The sequence below is a fragment of the Perca fluviatilis genome, chromosome 15 (genome assembly GCF_010015445.1).
Source record: "Perca fluviatilis chromosome 15, GENO_Pfluv_1.0, whole genome shotgun sequence".
NCBI lineage: Eukaryota > Metazoa > Chordata > Actinopteri > Perciformes > Percidae > Perca > Perca fluviatilis.
In genome coordinates this window covers 10,761,423-10,775,925 of record NC_053126.1, presented here as the reverse complement: position 1 = coordinate 10,775,925, position 14,503 = coordinate 10,761,423, and the positions used below count along the sequence as shown (strand labels likewise).

Sequence of the window (14,503 nt, the reverse complement as noted above, 5' to 3'; positions counted from 1 at the left end):
TAGAGGTGAAAAACTGGTTCAACATGTTGTCACTTTATGCTCACCTGTAGAATGTTTCCCAAACTCAGTCACTGGGTGGGGCTACAATAAAGTACCTCATTTTCTGTTGTTTTGGAAACTACTGCTCTTTCTTAAGAATAATTGCGCACAGCATAATTATATCATGTTGCCACTAAAAAAGTAAAACATGAACTAGATTAGTTGTATTTTATGTAATTTATAAACTGTAAGTATTTCTAATTTTCTAGCCCTCTTTCCCTTTCCCTATGTGGCTTTGCCTGTAAAAATAAAGGTGAAATAAAAAATGTAATAAAATGTGTGTGATGCTTACCTGATACTCTTAAATATTCTAAAATAATAAGTCTCAAATATTCTGTTAAAATTTGGTTTAGTTTTAGGCAATAAATAATGTTTATATGAAAAAGTGATTCTTGTTTACACGTTGCCTTGTTTATTGTAGCCGTGATTGCAATGGCATGGATAAGATCGCTGGTCATATCAACCCCTCCCCCACCTTCTCCTAGTAAGATACTTACAATATGGTTTAAACTTGTAAAAATAACAGAAAATTACACATTCATCATGTTTGTTGAAGTTATTCCTTTAAATGTGACTCATGTATTTCATCCACATGTGCACTTTAGCTTTGCCTGAACAATGGAGGGACATACAATGGGGGTGAGTGATGTGCTAAGTGTGTGGTGCCTCAGGTGTTTAATGGCTTTTCTTGAACTAACTACTTTAAAAAAACAAAATGGCACGACTGCCCACACTCATTTGTTAAGAATGCATTTTCTGATGTACTTTAGTGTAAGTTGTCAGCCTCACTAACATGATGGTTATGGGTGTCTGTAACAACAGCAACCACAAAATAGGTGCACCATATGCAAAATTGATTTAAAGAAGTATAAATCTAAAATCTTATAACCTTTTCTTAATTGAACAGAAAAGACTACAAAGAAAAAGACCTACAGTTTGTGAAGGATTATCATCTTAATGATGATGAACAGCTCAGAGTTCTGCTTTATGGACCCACTGGTTCTGGCAAGTCCAGCTTCTTCAACTCTGTCGACAGTGCTTTACAAGGCAGAATCACTGGTCGAGCTTTGCCAGATGCAATCTCTCGGGAAAGCTTAACCACAAAAGTATGAATTCATTTTAAGTGTGGATTAACTGAGGTCTTGTGTATTGTGGACAATAAAACTTCATGCAATATTGTATGTGCATCTGCAATGATAACTGCAGTATACAGATCAGGCGAGCAGCAGTGTTGAGCAACTAGTTGTGATGAAACTAACAAGCAAGAGACAAACTGCTGCACGTCGATCAGCCATTAGGTGGCACTATTGTTGTTATAACAGCTCTTTTGTGTTTTACAGTACAGAACTTTTAAATTCCAAAACAGAGGACCAGGAACATTTTACCCCTTTGTCTTCACTGACATCATGGGCATTGAGCAAGGAACCAATAAAGGAGTTGGTGTGGAAGACATCAAACAAGCTTTGAGGGGACACATTAGAGATGGTTACAATGTACAACTAAATTCAATAAACTTTGTTGGATTTCAGAAATACAATACAATACAATTTTGCATTAAACATTAAATGTACATATACATAAGATTAAGAAGCTATTTACAGTACATGCAAAATTAATTATTTGATTTCATTTTACATTGTTTTCCAGTTCAATCCTGTCTGTAAAATATCGGTGGATGATAACAACTACAACAAAACCCCCACTAAGTGACCGAGTTCATGTTGTGGTTTGTGTAATCGCTGCCGACACAGTAAATATACTGAGTGCTGAATCTGTGAGAAAGATGAGGGAAGTCAGACTTGCAGCTAGAGACATGGGTAAGAGTAAGGGTTAGCATTGGGGTTTCAATTGAATTATAAATAATCTGACAAACAACATTTTGATTCAATCTGCTCTGTATCATCAGGGATTCCCCAACTGGCTATTCTCACCAAAATTGATGAAGCCTGCCCAGAGGTCAAAAGAGATATAAAGAATGTCTATAAGAGCAAGTACCTGAAGCAACAGGTAAGTCTTTATTGGTGATTTTAGAGAGTTGCTATCCAAGTTGGAATACAATTTCACTTTGCATTTCAATAATCTAACACAGAAGTCTCCTTTGATCAGCATTTTCATTTTTTAAATGTCAAACTTTTTAAATTTAGATGGAATATTTAAGCGTGGGGCTGGGTATTCCAGTGTACTGCATCTTTCCTGTGAAGAACTACCACTCAGAGATCGCCACAGATGATGACACTGACACACTGATACTGAGTGCACTGAGACAGATGATCAACTTCGGAAAAGACTTTCTGGAAAGCATGTAGACCTACATTATGCTGAGGCAAATCTTGCTTTAGCAGCGTGAAAAGAGCTAGTCTGCAAACAGGAATGACCTAAAGTGGGCTTCTGGTTTTTCATTTGCATGCACGTAATGCGTATCTGCTATAAGTTGTCTTACACCTACCTTGCTGAATAAAGTATGAACAGGCTGCATGTGCATCAGCCTGATGCAATTAAAACCTACTCTCACTATGTATTTTGAGTTTTTGTATCTTTAGATATGTATTGATTCAGTTGGTAATTTTGGGTGTTAGTTAATCATGAATCTGGTGATTAGCAGGTCTGAACACATCTTCATGTCTCAGTCGAAACTGAAATAAATTTGGTGGAACAGTGATTTCTTTTCAAACGACTTGTTACATATCTACAGTTCAAACAGCATTTTCTATTTCAATGTTTGGACCTTATATATACTGAAACGTTGTGCTCCAGAACTGCTGTACTATAAAAAATAACTAAAATAATTAAAATAATTAAAGTTGTCATTATGTTCCTTTTATTTAATTTCTTTTATTCCATACACCTGTCTGTGTATAATGCAAACAGTTAGAAGTGATTCAGGCAGTATTATACAATAGTATACCCTAAAACTAAACAGTGCTTCCTTATGGTGACAAATAAACAAATAAAATAATTGTAGGATAATTTCCATGTCTGTCCCTGGAGAGCGTGGGTCTATAATAAAGTAATACACTATGTAAGCTTCAGGTAAAGGTGTCCCTTGAGGTTTAAAATAATGACTTATAAAAATGCAAACGAAATGTGAAAATCTTTCTATTCTCTCTGGAGTTTGCCATTCCTTGACATTCACTCTATTATGTTACGATTCAGTATTTTTCTCTGGTCGAAAATAATTCAGCGCAAATACGTCGTTAGTATGACGTCATCACGTGATCGGGTCAACAACTCAGCTGTTGTGATGGTAGCTTCAAGGACCGTCGGAAATGCTGCTTTTACAAGACCACTTGGACGAAAACACCAATACGACTGGAAAGCTCGTGATTCTTTTACAACCTGCCAGGTGATGTCATATGCATTCATACTTTGCGTGTAAAAGCATTATTGCATTCCTAAATATATGAAATACATAAATTAATTCTGTATTTTCGGTGTAGTTACTTCTTCATTATGTCCGTGTAGCACCAAAAAAAGCTATGGACATCACCCTGCTATATAAGATGACTATTCAATGTGTATATAATATTCCCACAAGATAAAAATAAATATATATTTCAGGACTTCACGGTCTTTGGACAATTCTGTGTGATATCGGTCTTCTGTGTGATGTCGAAACTGGGAAGATGAAAGCTTTGGAAAAGCATTTGAAGGCAGCACGGGACAAGTGAGGGAAAGAGGAAGGAATCCACGTACCCAATCTTCCATCGCAATAGTCCAGCCGTGTAATGTCCTCAATGTTTAACGCTACGGCTATTTGATGAAACGCTGCTTTCAGTTAAGCGGATAACGGTCTTCATAGTGGCGGGGTGACGCGGAATAACCCACATTGGTCCAGTTTGCTGAACGGGAGAGGACTAAAATGGAGCTGGAAGACGGAGTTGTGTACCAGGACGACCCGGGGACATCAGCGATGATGTCTGAGCGGGTATCGGGCCTGGCCAACTCCATCTACCGCGAGTTCGAGAAGCTTATCGGGAAATACGACGAGGACGTGGTGAAGGAGCTGATGCCGCTGGTCGTGGCCGTGCTGGAGAACCTGGACTCGGTGTTCGCCGAGAACCAGGAGCACGAAGTGGAGCTGGAGCTGCTGAAGGAGGACAACGAGCAGCTCATCACCCAGTACGAGCGGGAGAAAGCGCTGAGGAAACATGCAGAGGAGGTGAGTTGAACGGGGCAGGACGCACATACTGACTGGGATGCTCGCATCCTTGTGGGGAGAAATCGATGCTGCCTCAGGTGTTTGGTCCTCCCAGCATCCCTGTGCGATGAATTAACCTGGCTATACACGTGGCGGGGCAGCATCCTGCTCATTAGGAATGTAAACAAGGCATGGCACTGATCATGGCTAACGTCAGGCTGAATGGCCCTCTCTTTGTATTGACTGTTATGTTATAGCAGGATGGTCAGTGACATAACGCTGCGTGGTATTTATTACACATCCATGCGCTGTATCTCTAATCCAACAATGGGAGTTCTTATACCCACCACTGCCACCAAATGCATCTTTTTAAACAAGCAAAACATAACCTCTATCAAACCCATCAGCTCGCCTATTGCATCAGATAGTGAAGTCACGTCTGAGTCCTGTGAGACCCTGAGGAAACAGCTGAAGTGACTCAGCATTTTGGGCCATAATAATTATAACATACGTTTTAAAAAAAAAACCACAGGGAGAAGAAGGTAGGGCATGCGCACAGTAGTGGCCTTCAAAATAGTCATATAGTCACCCACATCATCACTTAATAAGATATGGTAGGCAAAAAAACTGCACAGTGTATTCAGGATACTGTCACATATACACGCAAAGCCAGTCACTGTGCATTGAGGGTCTTGGATGGCCCTGGCCCTGGAGACAGAACTTACCAAAACTGCCATATAATCGCTGAAAGCTGTCAAATCTAAACTTTTTTAAATCCTTTTTTTACCGAATGACATGTTGAATTGGTTGACAGAGCAAATAGATTTCATGCTGTTTATCCAGTGATCACAAACTATGGTTTTAAGTCAGTATCTCTCACTTGAAGGAGTACTCCAGTAGTGTACTTCCATAAGGTTGTGGGACTTGTTAGAGACAGTTTTTTTTTTAAATGGCCCTAATTGATGCAGCAGATTGTCAATCTTAACTATTAGCCCTTTGTCCAAACTGCAAAACAATGGATCCCATCATGTCCCATAATGCTACATGATAGCGTTTCACATTACAGTCTAATACATTAGACTGGATGCCTGGTAAATGCCCTTTTAAAGTGACTATATGTAACTTTTACATGTTTCTGAAACCGTGTAATGTTCCATCTGATGATCATAAATGACCTGTAACAGCAAACGAGACTAACAGTGAAAAGAACGCTAGTTTTATATAGTTTTTATTAATGCCTCTGCCAGGGTCCGATTTTTGCCGCAAAGTCACAGAATGATTTTCGGCAGGTAGACGGCGCTACAGAGCACACATTCTGATGGGTCACAGATTTAGGCTGAACATCGGAAAAGCCTGTGTTATTGTTTCCAGCCAGGTAAAAGGTAGCAGGAGATTTCTTTATAGAGGCCTAATTGTATTTTAATGTTATTTTAGAAGTTATCTGCTGTAGTTGTGGTTGATACTGGGGCAGGGCCGTATCACAGAAAATTAGGAAATTAAAGGAAGAATTACTAAAAGCTAAAAGGGAAAGCGAAAGACAAAGGGCGAATCCGAGTCACACTTGATCAGGCTTTAACAGATGGAGATAATTACAGGATTGTAAATGATTCAAAAACTTGACCCTCAGTTATGTAATATGTCCATTTCATTCATAAAATAACTTTACAATGCACAATGTGGTTGTACGTCAGTACCCAACATTAAATTATGTCCCCCTTCCATTTAGCACAGACTTTTTATTCCTTTTAGTTTGTGTTGGTCTACTATTTTCTTTACCCGTGTCCGCCCCCCATACTTGTGTAAAGTGTCCGTGGGTTTCATGAAATGCGCTGTGTAAATATAAGTTATTATTATGGTGGTTGCTACAACGAACTCGTAATGCTTTGGAAAGTTATGAACTCAAGTTAGCATTTTGTAGCAAAAGCTGTCACTCTTTACTTCAGACATTAACTAAACAAAGATTGCCAACACCCGTGTGTGTGTGTGTGTGTGTGTGTGTGTGTGTGTGTGTGTGTGTGTGTGTGTGTGTGTGTGTGTGTGTGTGTGTGTGTGTGTGTGTGTGTGTGTGTGTGTGTGTGTGTGTGTGTGTGTGTGTGTGTGTGTGTGTGTGTGTGTGTGTGTGTGTGTGTGTGTGTGTTAGAGATTTTTTGTGTTTGGCTGGGATAATGCCTAAGACGTGTGTGATTTAGATGTATAAATTTGTCTCCAGGCCCTGAGCTTTTATTTTGAAGGGCAACGTAATGTGACTCAGACCTTCTGTCCCAGCTTGCTTCTTTTGACTCGGGGCATCGGGACAGCAGGGACGCTGGCCCAGTAGCACTGGACATGTAGACCCCCTCCGCACACAGTGACACTGAAGCAGTGTGACAGCCAGGCACACAAACACTCATACACACTGACAGTGCCACTGTATCCTTCATTGTTATAGTTGCATATCATGTCAAATATAAATGCACAGTGTTTATGGGATTGTCCTGGGAAATACTCTTTGTCCACTCTTGGAGTAAGCAGGGGTACGCTGAGCCTGTTGGAGTTATTACTTCCAGGTCGTGTGATCCTTTCTCAGAAACACAGAGAAAACTTCCCCCAGCTTGCATTTTTGTTCCCTTTCCCTTTTTTTTTTTTCTTTTTTTTTTTGCCTTCTTGGGTTTAAGTGTCAAATTATGTTGTCACAGACTGACCCAGGCCACATTTTCAGAGTAGTAAAGGGTGTCACATTTCTTTTTAGGAGGCTGTCTTCAGATAAGATTAATTGATTTTTCTTTGAGACCTTTTGCTCACTTGGTTGCTTTTTAACCCATTAACGTAGATTCGACACAGACACAAAATAGACCGTATCATCATCCTCCCTGCTCTCTTATTGTAACCCTGTTTTTTTGGGATGGCATTGCTGCTGTTGAGATTTCTTACATATATTCAGCTTTACGTTATTTAAAGTTTAATCCTGAATGAAAACCCTGTAGTGGCTACTTCAGATCTGCAGTAAACAAAATGCTACATATGCATAAGATTTATTTATCTATATAATTTTGAGATCATTTGTCACTGAGTTTTTTTTTTTCTTTCAGTCATGTAGCGCAAAATAACAGACTGCCGAGCTGGCTTCAACATGTCTTTGTACATCAAACTACAGTAGGACTCTTGCGTCTAGAGGAGGAAGGGCAGCCACATTAGGGCCTTGGCTTGCTCTGCTGGACAGGATGTGGACGCTGACACATGCACACTCTCCAGCTCAGAGGTCCGCCTTGAAGGAAACTGGGAGGAACTGGAATGTATGAACCATTAAATCAAGATCCTGTCCCTCTAATGCCGATTCAGACATATTTCTTACATCCACCAGCATGGTACATGTTGTGAAAAGTTAACGCTGTCACCGTGGCACGTGTTGTCTGTGCTATTATGTAATACACTGTGTGTGTATAGGGCTGCAACTATTGTTTACAAAAAATACTCGTCCCAACTTCCCAGACTCTAAGGCAACACCTTCAAATGTCTTATTAAGTCCGACCAACAGCCCATCCTCTCGTTTGAGAAGCTGCAACCAGAGACTGTTTGGCATATTTTTAACAATTTTGCTTGAAAAATAACAGAAACAATTAAGTGCCAGTGAGTCTGACCAAGACTGTGTGTGTGTGTGTGTGTGTGTGTGTGTGTGTGTGTGTGTGTGTGTGTGTGTGTGTTTGTGTGTGTGTGTTTTTTTTTGTGTTTTGTGTTTTTTGTGTGTTCCTGAGTAGAAGTTCATTGAGTTTGAGGACACTCACGAACAGGATAAGAAGGACCTGCAGAACCATGTGGACAGAATGGAGTCCCACTCGCGGCAGCTGGAACTTAAGATCAAGAACTACGCAGACCAGAGTAAGCACACACACACACCCATTCATTATGCACACACTATTATATACCATATCAGTCTTCTCATCACTGTTCTCCATTGTGCCATGGAGAAACATCCATTCATCAAAATGAAAATTCAATTATACCTCAAGTATGATTTTTATTTCAAATTTACTTCTGTTCCCATGTACAAGGCTTTCCCGTTCTCCCCTGTGCTTTTTGCCATTTTTTACACTCTTCATATAATCTTCCTTACTTGTTTGATGTCTCTCTCATGGCTTGTTATGCCTACTTTCTCTCTCTACACACACACACACACACACACACACACACACACACACACACACACACACGCACACACTCTTTCTCCCTCTTTGCGGGGGTAACAGTAATGGGATTATAGGATTTCTGTTATTCATGTCTTCCTAATGCGGCAGTGCATTACCGCCCATCTTATTGGTGGATTAAGGAATGGAGGGAAAGTGGTTAGCTCTTACATTCTGTCTGGTTGGAAATAGATTCACACAATGACCGGTATTTAGTAGCAAAGCAACACATTTGGTTAAAAGTGAGCCATTCATTCACTCAAAGCTGTTAGGGGGAAGGAAATACCAACATGAATTTCTTCCATATCTGACGTTTAGCAAGCATCAACAAAGCAAACCTAAGTATCTTAGTGTTTGGTTGATTTTGGAAAATGAAATGTACATGATTTTTTAATTTACATCATTAACTATTTCCCTTATTTAGGAATACATTCCTTGAGTACATGCAACTAGTCAGTGGGTTGAATCAACCCTCTGCCACTCCCAGCCAATAGTAAATCATTCATTCATTACTGTATGTTGCATCACCTGAGCGGATTGCGTCCTGAGACATTTATGACAAAGTCCACAGCTGATGATGGGCAATGACAGTATAGCTAAGATTTTTGAAGCCATTCTACTGCTTTGGTCTTGGCTTTATTTTCACTTGCCTAACAATGAAGAGCGCTATAATTTATCAATTTTAGTTTTTCTCTCATTTCTATTCATTCATCTGTGTGTCAGAGCAGACATCCAGGCTGATTTGGAGATACAGTATGGGACGCTCCCTTTTAAAAGAGAATTTGAATCTCAGGGAGGCCCTTTCCTGCTTGAATAAAGTTATATTATGATTGGGTTATATGTGTGTAGGGCTTCAGTATGTTAAACTTGTTGTTTTAAATCCCTCAATGGCCTTGCCCCACCCTACATCTCTGAGCTGCTCCACCCATATACAACAACCCGTTCTCTCAGGTCAACTCCTCCTGAGTGTCCCCAAAACAAAGCGTAAGCTCAAAGGGGACTGCGCCTTTGCTGTAGCAGGTCCTAAACTGTGGAACAATCTTCCTCTTCCCATTAGACAGGCCTCTTTGCGGTCTGTTTTTAAATCTCGTCCTAAAACCCACCTCTTCTCGTTGGCCTTTGACACCAGACGTTGACACATTTTAATTTTATTGTTTTACTGTATGGCTGTCTTCTCTTGTTTTATGTCTCTTAACTTGTTTTACATGTATTCTGTTTGTATTTTATGCCTGTGTGAGTTATCTCCTTTGTGTCTTCATATATTCTTCTGTACAGCACATCTTTGGTTGTTTTAAAGTGCTCTATAAATAAAGTTTGATTGATTGATTGAAACTGCATTGGTGAAGCAAAAGGCATCCAACAATCTGATGATGAAAGTTTATACATAGACACACATCTCACCGTCTTGGCTTCTCAGCAGATTTATGACTTATATTAAATGGACTGTAATGGGTGATCACGCAGTTCCCACACAGATCAGGAAACTGAATCTGTTGGCATTTCTATGGTGTTGTTTTGAGTTACAGAAAGAAATGTCTTTTTTTAAGTGTTAAAAACAACCTTTTAGGTAAATAAATGATTAATTAAATCAATATAATTGTCTTAATTCACATTCCGCTTCTCCACACATTGATTTGCCAAACTTGCAGAGCATTAATACGACTACTCAGGAGGGATTACTTCAGTCTTCAGCTGTCTCCCATGTGTCTAGCCTCTGTATAGCCTTATCCCTTCTTTACATGTCTCCATTCCCAGTAATGCCAGAATACACACATAGACAAGACATCATCACCCAACATGCAGAAGCTTGTGCTGCTGTGATTGATGATACCCAGCCTTTATACTGTATATCCGCCAGTAGCTCTCTGTGGGGCTTAGGCTAGACCTGACGCGCTAATAGGGGATTAGGTGTTTTTGTCACTTTATAAATCGGCCCAACATTGATACCCATTTGAGTGAGATTATCCCCTCACTGTCCGCCTGGTATGGCAAAGTTATGCAAGTGGCCTAGGCACACTTTCATGTACTTCAGTGAGGTACAATGAAGGTCTAAACATTTTAAAAGAATAGTTTTACATTTTGTGGGGGAGAGTTGAGAAGATCAATACCACTCTCATATCTGTAAAGTAAATATGGAGCTACTGCCAGCAGCCGTGTAGCTTAGAATAGCATACGTATGTGGAAACCAGCAACTCTAAAGCTCTATATTTGACATGTATAAAAGTTATATCTTGTTTGTTTAATCTGCACTAAAATCAAAGTGTGAAAACAATAATTTGCTGTTTTTAGCGGGTGTTTTGTGCTGACTGTTGCTTGACTTTGAGCAGTTTCAACCAGCGGAGACTCCAGGAACTTCTCCAACGTAACCCTTGTAAAGTGGGGACATGTTTTTCACGCTTTGGTTTTTGTACGAACTTTTATTATCATTTTACGTATAATCCTTGTCTTGTGAATTGTAAATTGACAACTTTTAGCTGAGCAGTGTTGTATTCTGTTTCAGTTGGCAGGTTAGAAGAACGTGAATTGGAGCTCAAGAAAGAATACAACTCCCTCCATCAGCGACACACAGAGGTAAGGGGGAGAGAACGGATAGAGAGAGGAAAGAAATGTTGAGTCGTAATCATTAACCACATTCATGACTAGTTTCCTGTGGTTCTTTGGTTTGACTTCTGCAGATGATCCATAACTATATGGAGCATGTAGAGAGGATCAAAATGCAGCAGATAAGTGAGACTTCAGAGTCCAGCGCGGTCGGCCGAATCAGGTAAGACCAAAACAGATACTGTAAGTTTGTGTTATTGTGTTGTTCACGTCATATGGATGTAATGGTAAAGATGGGAAAGACTCCCATGTTAAAGAAACACAGCGACTGATTGGGACTTTAGCTTATTCACCGTATCCCCCAGAGTTAGATAAGTCCATACATACCCTTCTCATGTTGCATGTTGTAACGCTGTCTGACGCACCCACCGCTAGCCTATCTTAGCACAGATCCTGGAGATCCAACTAGTGGTGCGTTCTTTTTGTCTTGTAATCGCGACTAGTAGCTCGAGTGTGACGTCACATCCATATCGAAAAACGAATAACCGCGGGTTGTTGCGTTCTTTTTGTCACACAATACTACGAGTCGGAGAAAAGATGGATGTTTGTGACATTTTTAGTAACATCTAGGATTGTATTCACCCAGTTATTGACATATTACACAACTATATATCTCACAGTTGGATACATGAAAATTACGTTTTGATTAACGTTAGGCTACTGCTCTGTTTTCTGCTCAAGACTCTGCTTAAAGCCATTCTTGTCATATAGCAACCGAGCGCCTCTAGCCAATTTCAGCTGCACAAGCTACAAAATAACTAATCAGGCGGTATTTAACTCATAATAAGACTGTAGCGACATGCCTATAGGTAGCAGTATACAGTGCTATGTGTACGACTTCTTCATTTGGTTACAACGACAAAAGTGCTTAAAATTGTAGAAAACCACAATGTTTACTACGTGTGATGCACGACGTAGCCATCTTTGAAAGTGAACTCGGGGTCCTCTGAGTTCAGATGACTTGACGAGTCGTATATACGACCTCGGTGGCGTTCTTTTTGCAACTTCCGGTTCGTAACTCCGGAAAACGACTCGTAGATCGACTTCAGTGGACAAAAAGAACGCACCATAGCCTACTGCTCCCAATAAGTGACAAAATAACGCCAACATTTTCCTATTTACATGTTGTGATTTGTATAGTCACAGCGTGTACACATAACACAGTCACATGACACACAGCCATCTTCTAACCATACAAAATGGGAACTATATTCTCAGAAAGGCGAAGCACTGCTACTTGGGCGGAGTGATTAGCGCAACACCTGAAAAGCACCGTTGTTACTCTCTGCTCCTCACCATGGGGCTTCTCGTGTGCTGCGAGCAAATCACTCCGCCCAAGTAGCAGAAGTAGCAGTGCTTCACCTTCTGAGAATATAGGGCCAGACAGAGTTACGAAGGGTATGTATGGACTTATCTAACTCTGGGGGATATGGTGAATAAGCTAATTCGGCGTGTTCCTTTAATGACTTTGGCTGCATCCATATTTCTTTGTTTTCAGACACCATATTTGTAAGTGCCACTTCGGATATATCAGAGCTTTCAGAAAAATCTGAATTGCCCACTTGTAATTAAAACTTGTTGACATGAACGCGATTTACAAGTTGAAAACTTGTCATTACGATAACTCATATATGATATGAACGCTGCAAAAGGGACACATGTGAGGCCCCTCAGGAAGAACCCTATCTTTGATGGCACAAAACACAATGGACAAACCTGTGAAGAAGTTTATGTGAACTTATAGTAGGACTGATTTTTGAGGGCTTTTATTTACCAAGAAGCATTTTGCTGTTTTTCAGCTCTGCTATTGTATCAACTTCAACCAGAAAGGTAATTTACAAGGAGCACAAAGACAGGGAAGGCATAGTTTCACATTTCATGGTCTTAACGTTTTTCACTTTCATAATACTTTCAATGCGTACGTGCAAATCAAGACGCTACCACAGCCAACACTTAGTGGTTAACAAGGGCTCAACTGAGACAAGATGCGTGAACTGCGCCTTTGAGAAAACAAATCGTTTTTTATTTCTTGTCCCCCCCCACAGGAGAGAGCGGCCTCTTTCTTTGGGGATCTTCCCATCACCTGGTGGACCGTCTCTGCTAAACCCAGACCCCCAGGCCAGGGCAGAGACACCGGGCACAGAGGGCTGGAGGTTCACCGACCCGACGCGGTCCAACTCTAGCCTCAAGGTAGGTGTATGGGTAGCGCCTTCATGTGAACTTCAATCACAGTAGGTGGAAAATAATGACTTGTTCCTGTGGGATTTTTTTAATTCAGAGTATAAACTCATGTCTCAATCCATGATATCAGCCTGATAACTAAGGTGGGGGTTTTGGAATGAAAATTAGTTTCAGACATGAAGTGTATTATAATGACGGACAAATTATAACATGTGTTTGAAGTCCCGACACAAAAAACAACAATGCAGAATTTTCTTTTCTCCAAATTTCTTCCTCATTATCTTTTGGTCCAGACTGTTAGTTGTGCATTCTATCTGCTGGCATGTTAAATTCTGATTGTCCAATCTGAACTGTGATGATCTTAAAAGATACATGTTTTCACTTGCTTCAAATTATTTAATACCTGAATATTAAGCGCTACCGTAATGCTCTCACTGTTTTAGCTGTTTAATCAAAATGAGTGTCAAAATGCATAAAAGTATGGAGAATTCTCAGATTGCTATAATCCCTTCTTTTGGCTGAGTGTTTCCAGCCCTCCTGCCAGTGCTAGAAGATAGTAGAGAGTAGTTTTGGCTTTAGATCCGTTTAAAAATAGAGAGCCTTTGATAAGGCTCGGGCGTGCTTAAGCGTATTTTAGTAGGCGTCTGACAAGGCCATCTCTGTTTTCAGACATCCTTCTCTTTAGCCATTGATGAATATGCAAACCTGTCTCTTCTCCTGATGCAGCAGTCACAGGAGATCATTACATTTATCATTATTCTTAATGAGAATAGATAAAATTTTCTATTTGATGCAGGCGTCATCACATGATGTGTATTTTCAGTTATTTCAATTCATGTTAAACTGCTGTAAATACTACTGGGGTCACAAGTCATTCTTCTATTATATACATTATTATGGTTATATTCTCTCAGATAAAATGAAGCTGTTTTCTACTGGTACTCCAAATGATTTTGGTGTGTTTGTATCTGTGGCAGTTAAAACCTGGAGGGTGACAATGTTAATTCATCCCACTGCTGCGTGCGTCTTTGTTAAAACTGGGACATCAGCTCTGTGGCGCGATGCATGATGGGAGTGATGCCGCTGGATGGCTCGCAGCCAGTCCCAGAAAAAGGCTAGCTGGAATGTGATTAGTTCTTATGCAATCAGTGCTACAGGACGGTTATTGTTGAGCCATGGCCTTTTGAACACGAGTAGATTTGATATGCAGACATGCTCTTGGAGTTAAACTGGGAGGTCATGTTTATTCACGGGGGTGGGTGGCGCTTCAAATGAAGAGGAACGACAGGTTAATGAGGTGCGTATGTCCGCATGCCGGCCATGGTCTAATCTCCATCCACAATATGAGTCATTTAAGCAAGACCATCCCATTATCTTTAAAGCT

General features: G+C 40.3%; 1 protein-coding gene and 1 pseudogene across 11 annotated transcripts in view; both read left to right on the top strand.

Annotated features, from left to right (window-relative positions):
- The first annotated feature begins 465 nt into the window (after nucleotides 1-465).
- On the top strand, nucleotides 466-2,507 carry LOC120575019 (annotated as a pseudogene).
- A 1,165-nt stretch (nucleotides 2,508-3,672) lies between these two features.
- The window catches only part of spag9a (sperm associated antigen 9a), a 33,346-nt gene continuing 22,515 nt past the window's right edge, over nucleotides 3,673-14,503 (top strand). For all 11 annotated transcript variants that reach the window (XM_039824400.1, XM_039824393.1, XM_039824401.1 and 8 more), the window contains exons 1-5: nucleotides 3,673-4,198; nucleotides 7,912-8,032; nucleotides 10,838-10,908; nucleotides 11,013-11,101; nucleotides 12,984-13,128. In XM_039824400.1, the coding sequence (XP_039680334.1) occupies nucleotides 3,899-4,198; nucleotides 7,912-8,032; nucleotides 10,838-10,908; nucleotides 11,013-11,101; nucleotides 12,984-13,128 (726 nt within the window). In that variant the 5' untranslated portion in view covers nucleotides 3,673-3,898. The remainder of the gene's footprint in view (nucleotides 4,199-7,911; nucleotides 8,033-10,837; nucleotides 10,909-11,012; nucleotides 11,102-12,983; nucleotides 13,129-14,503) is intronic.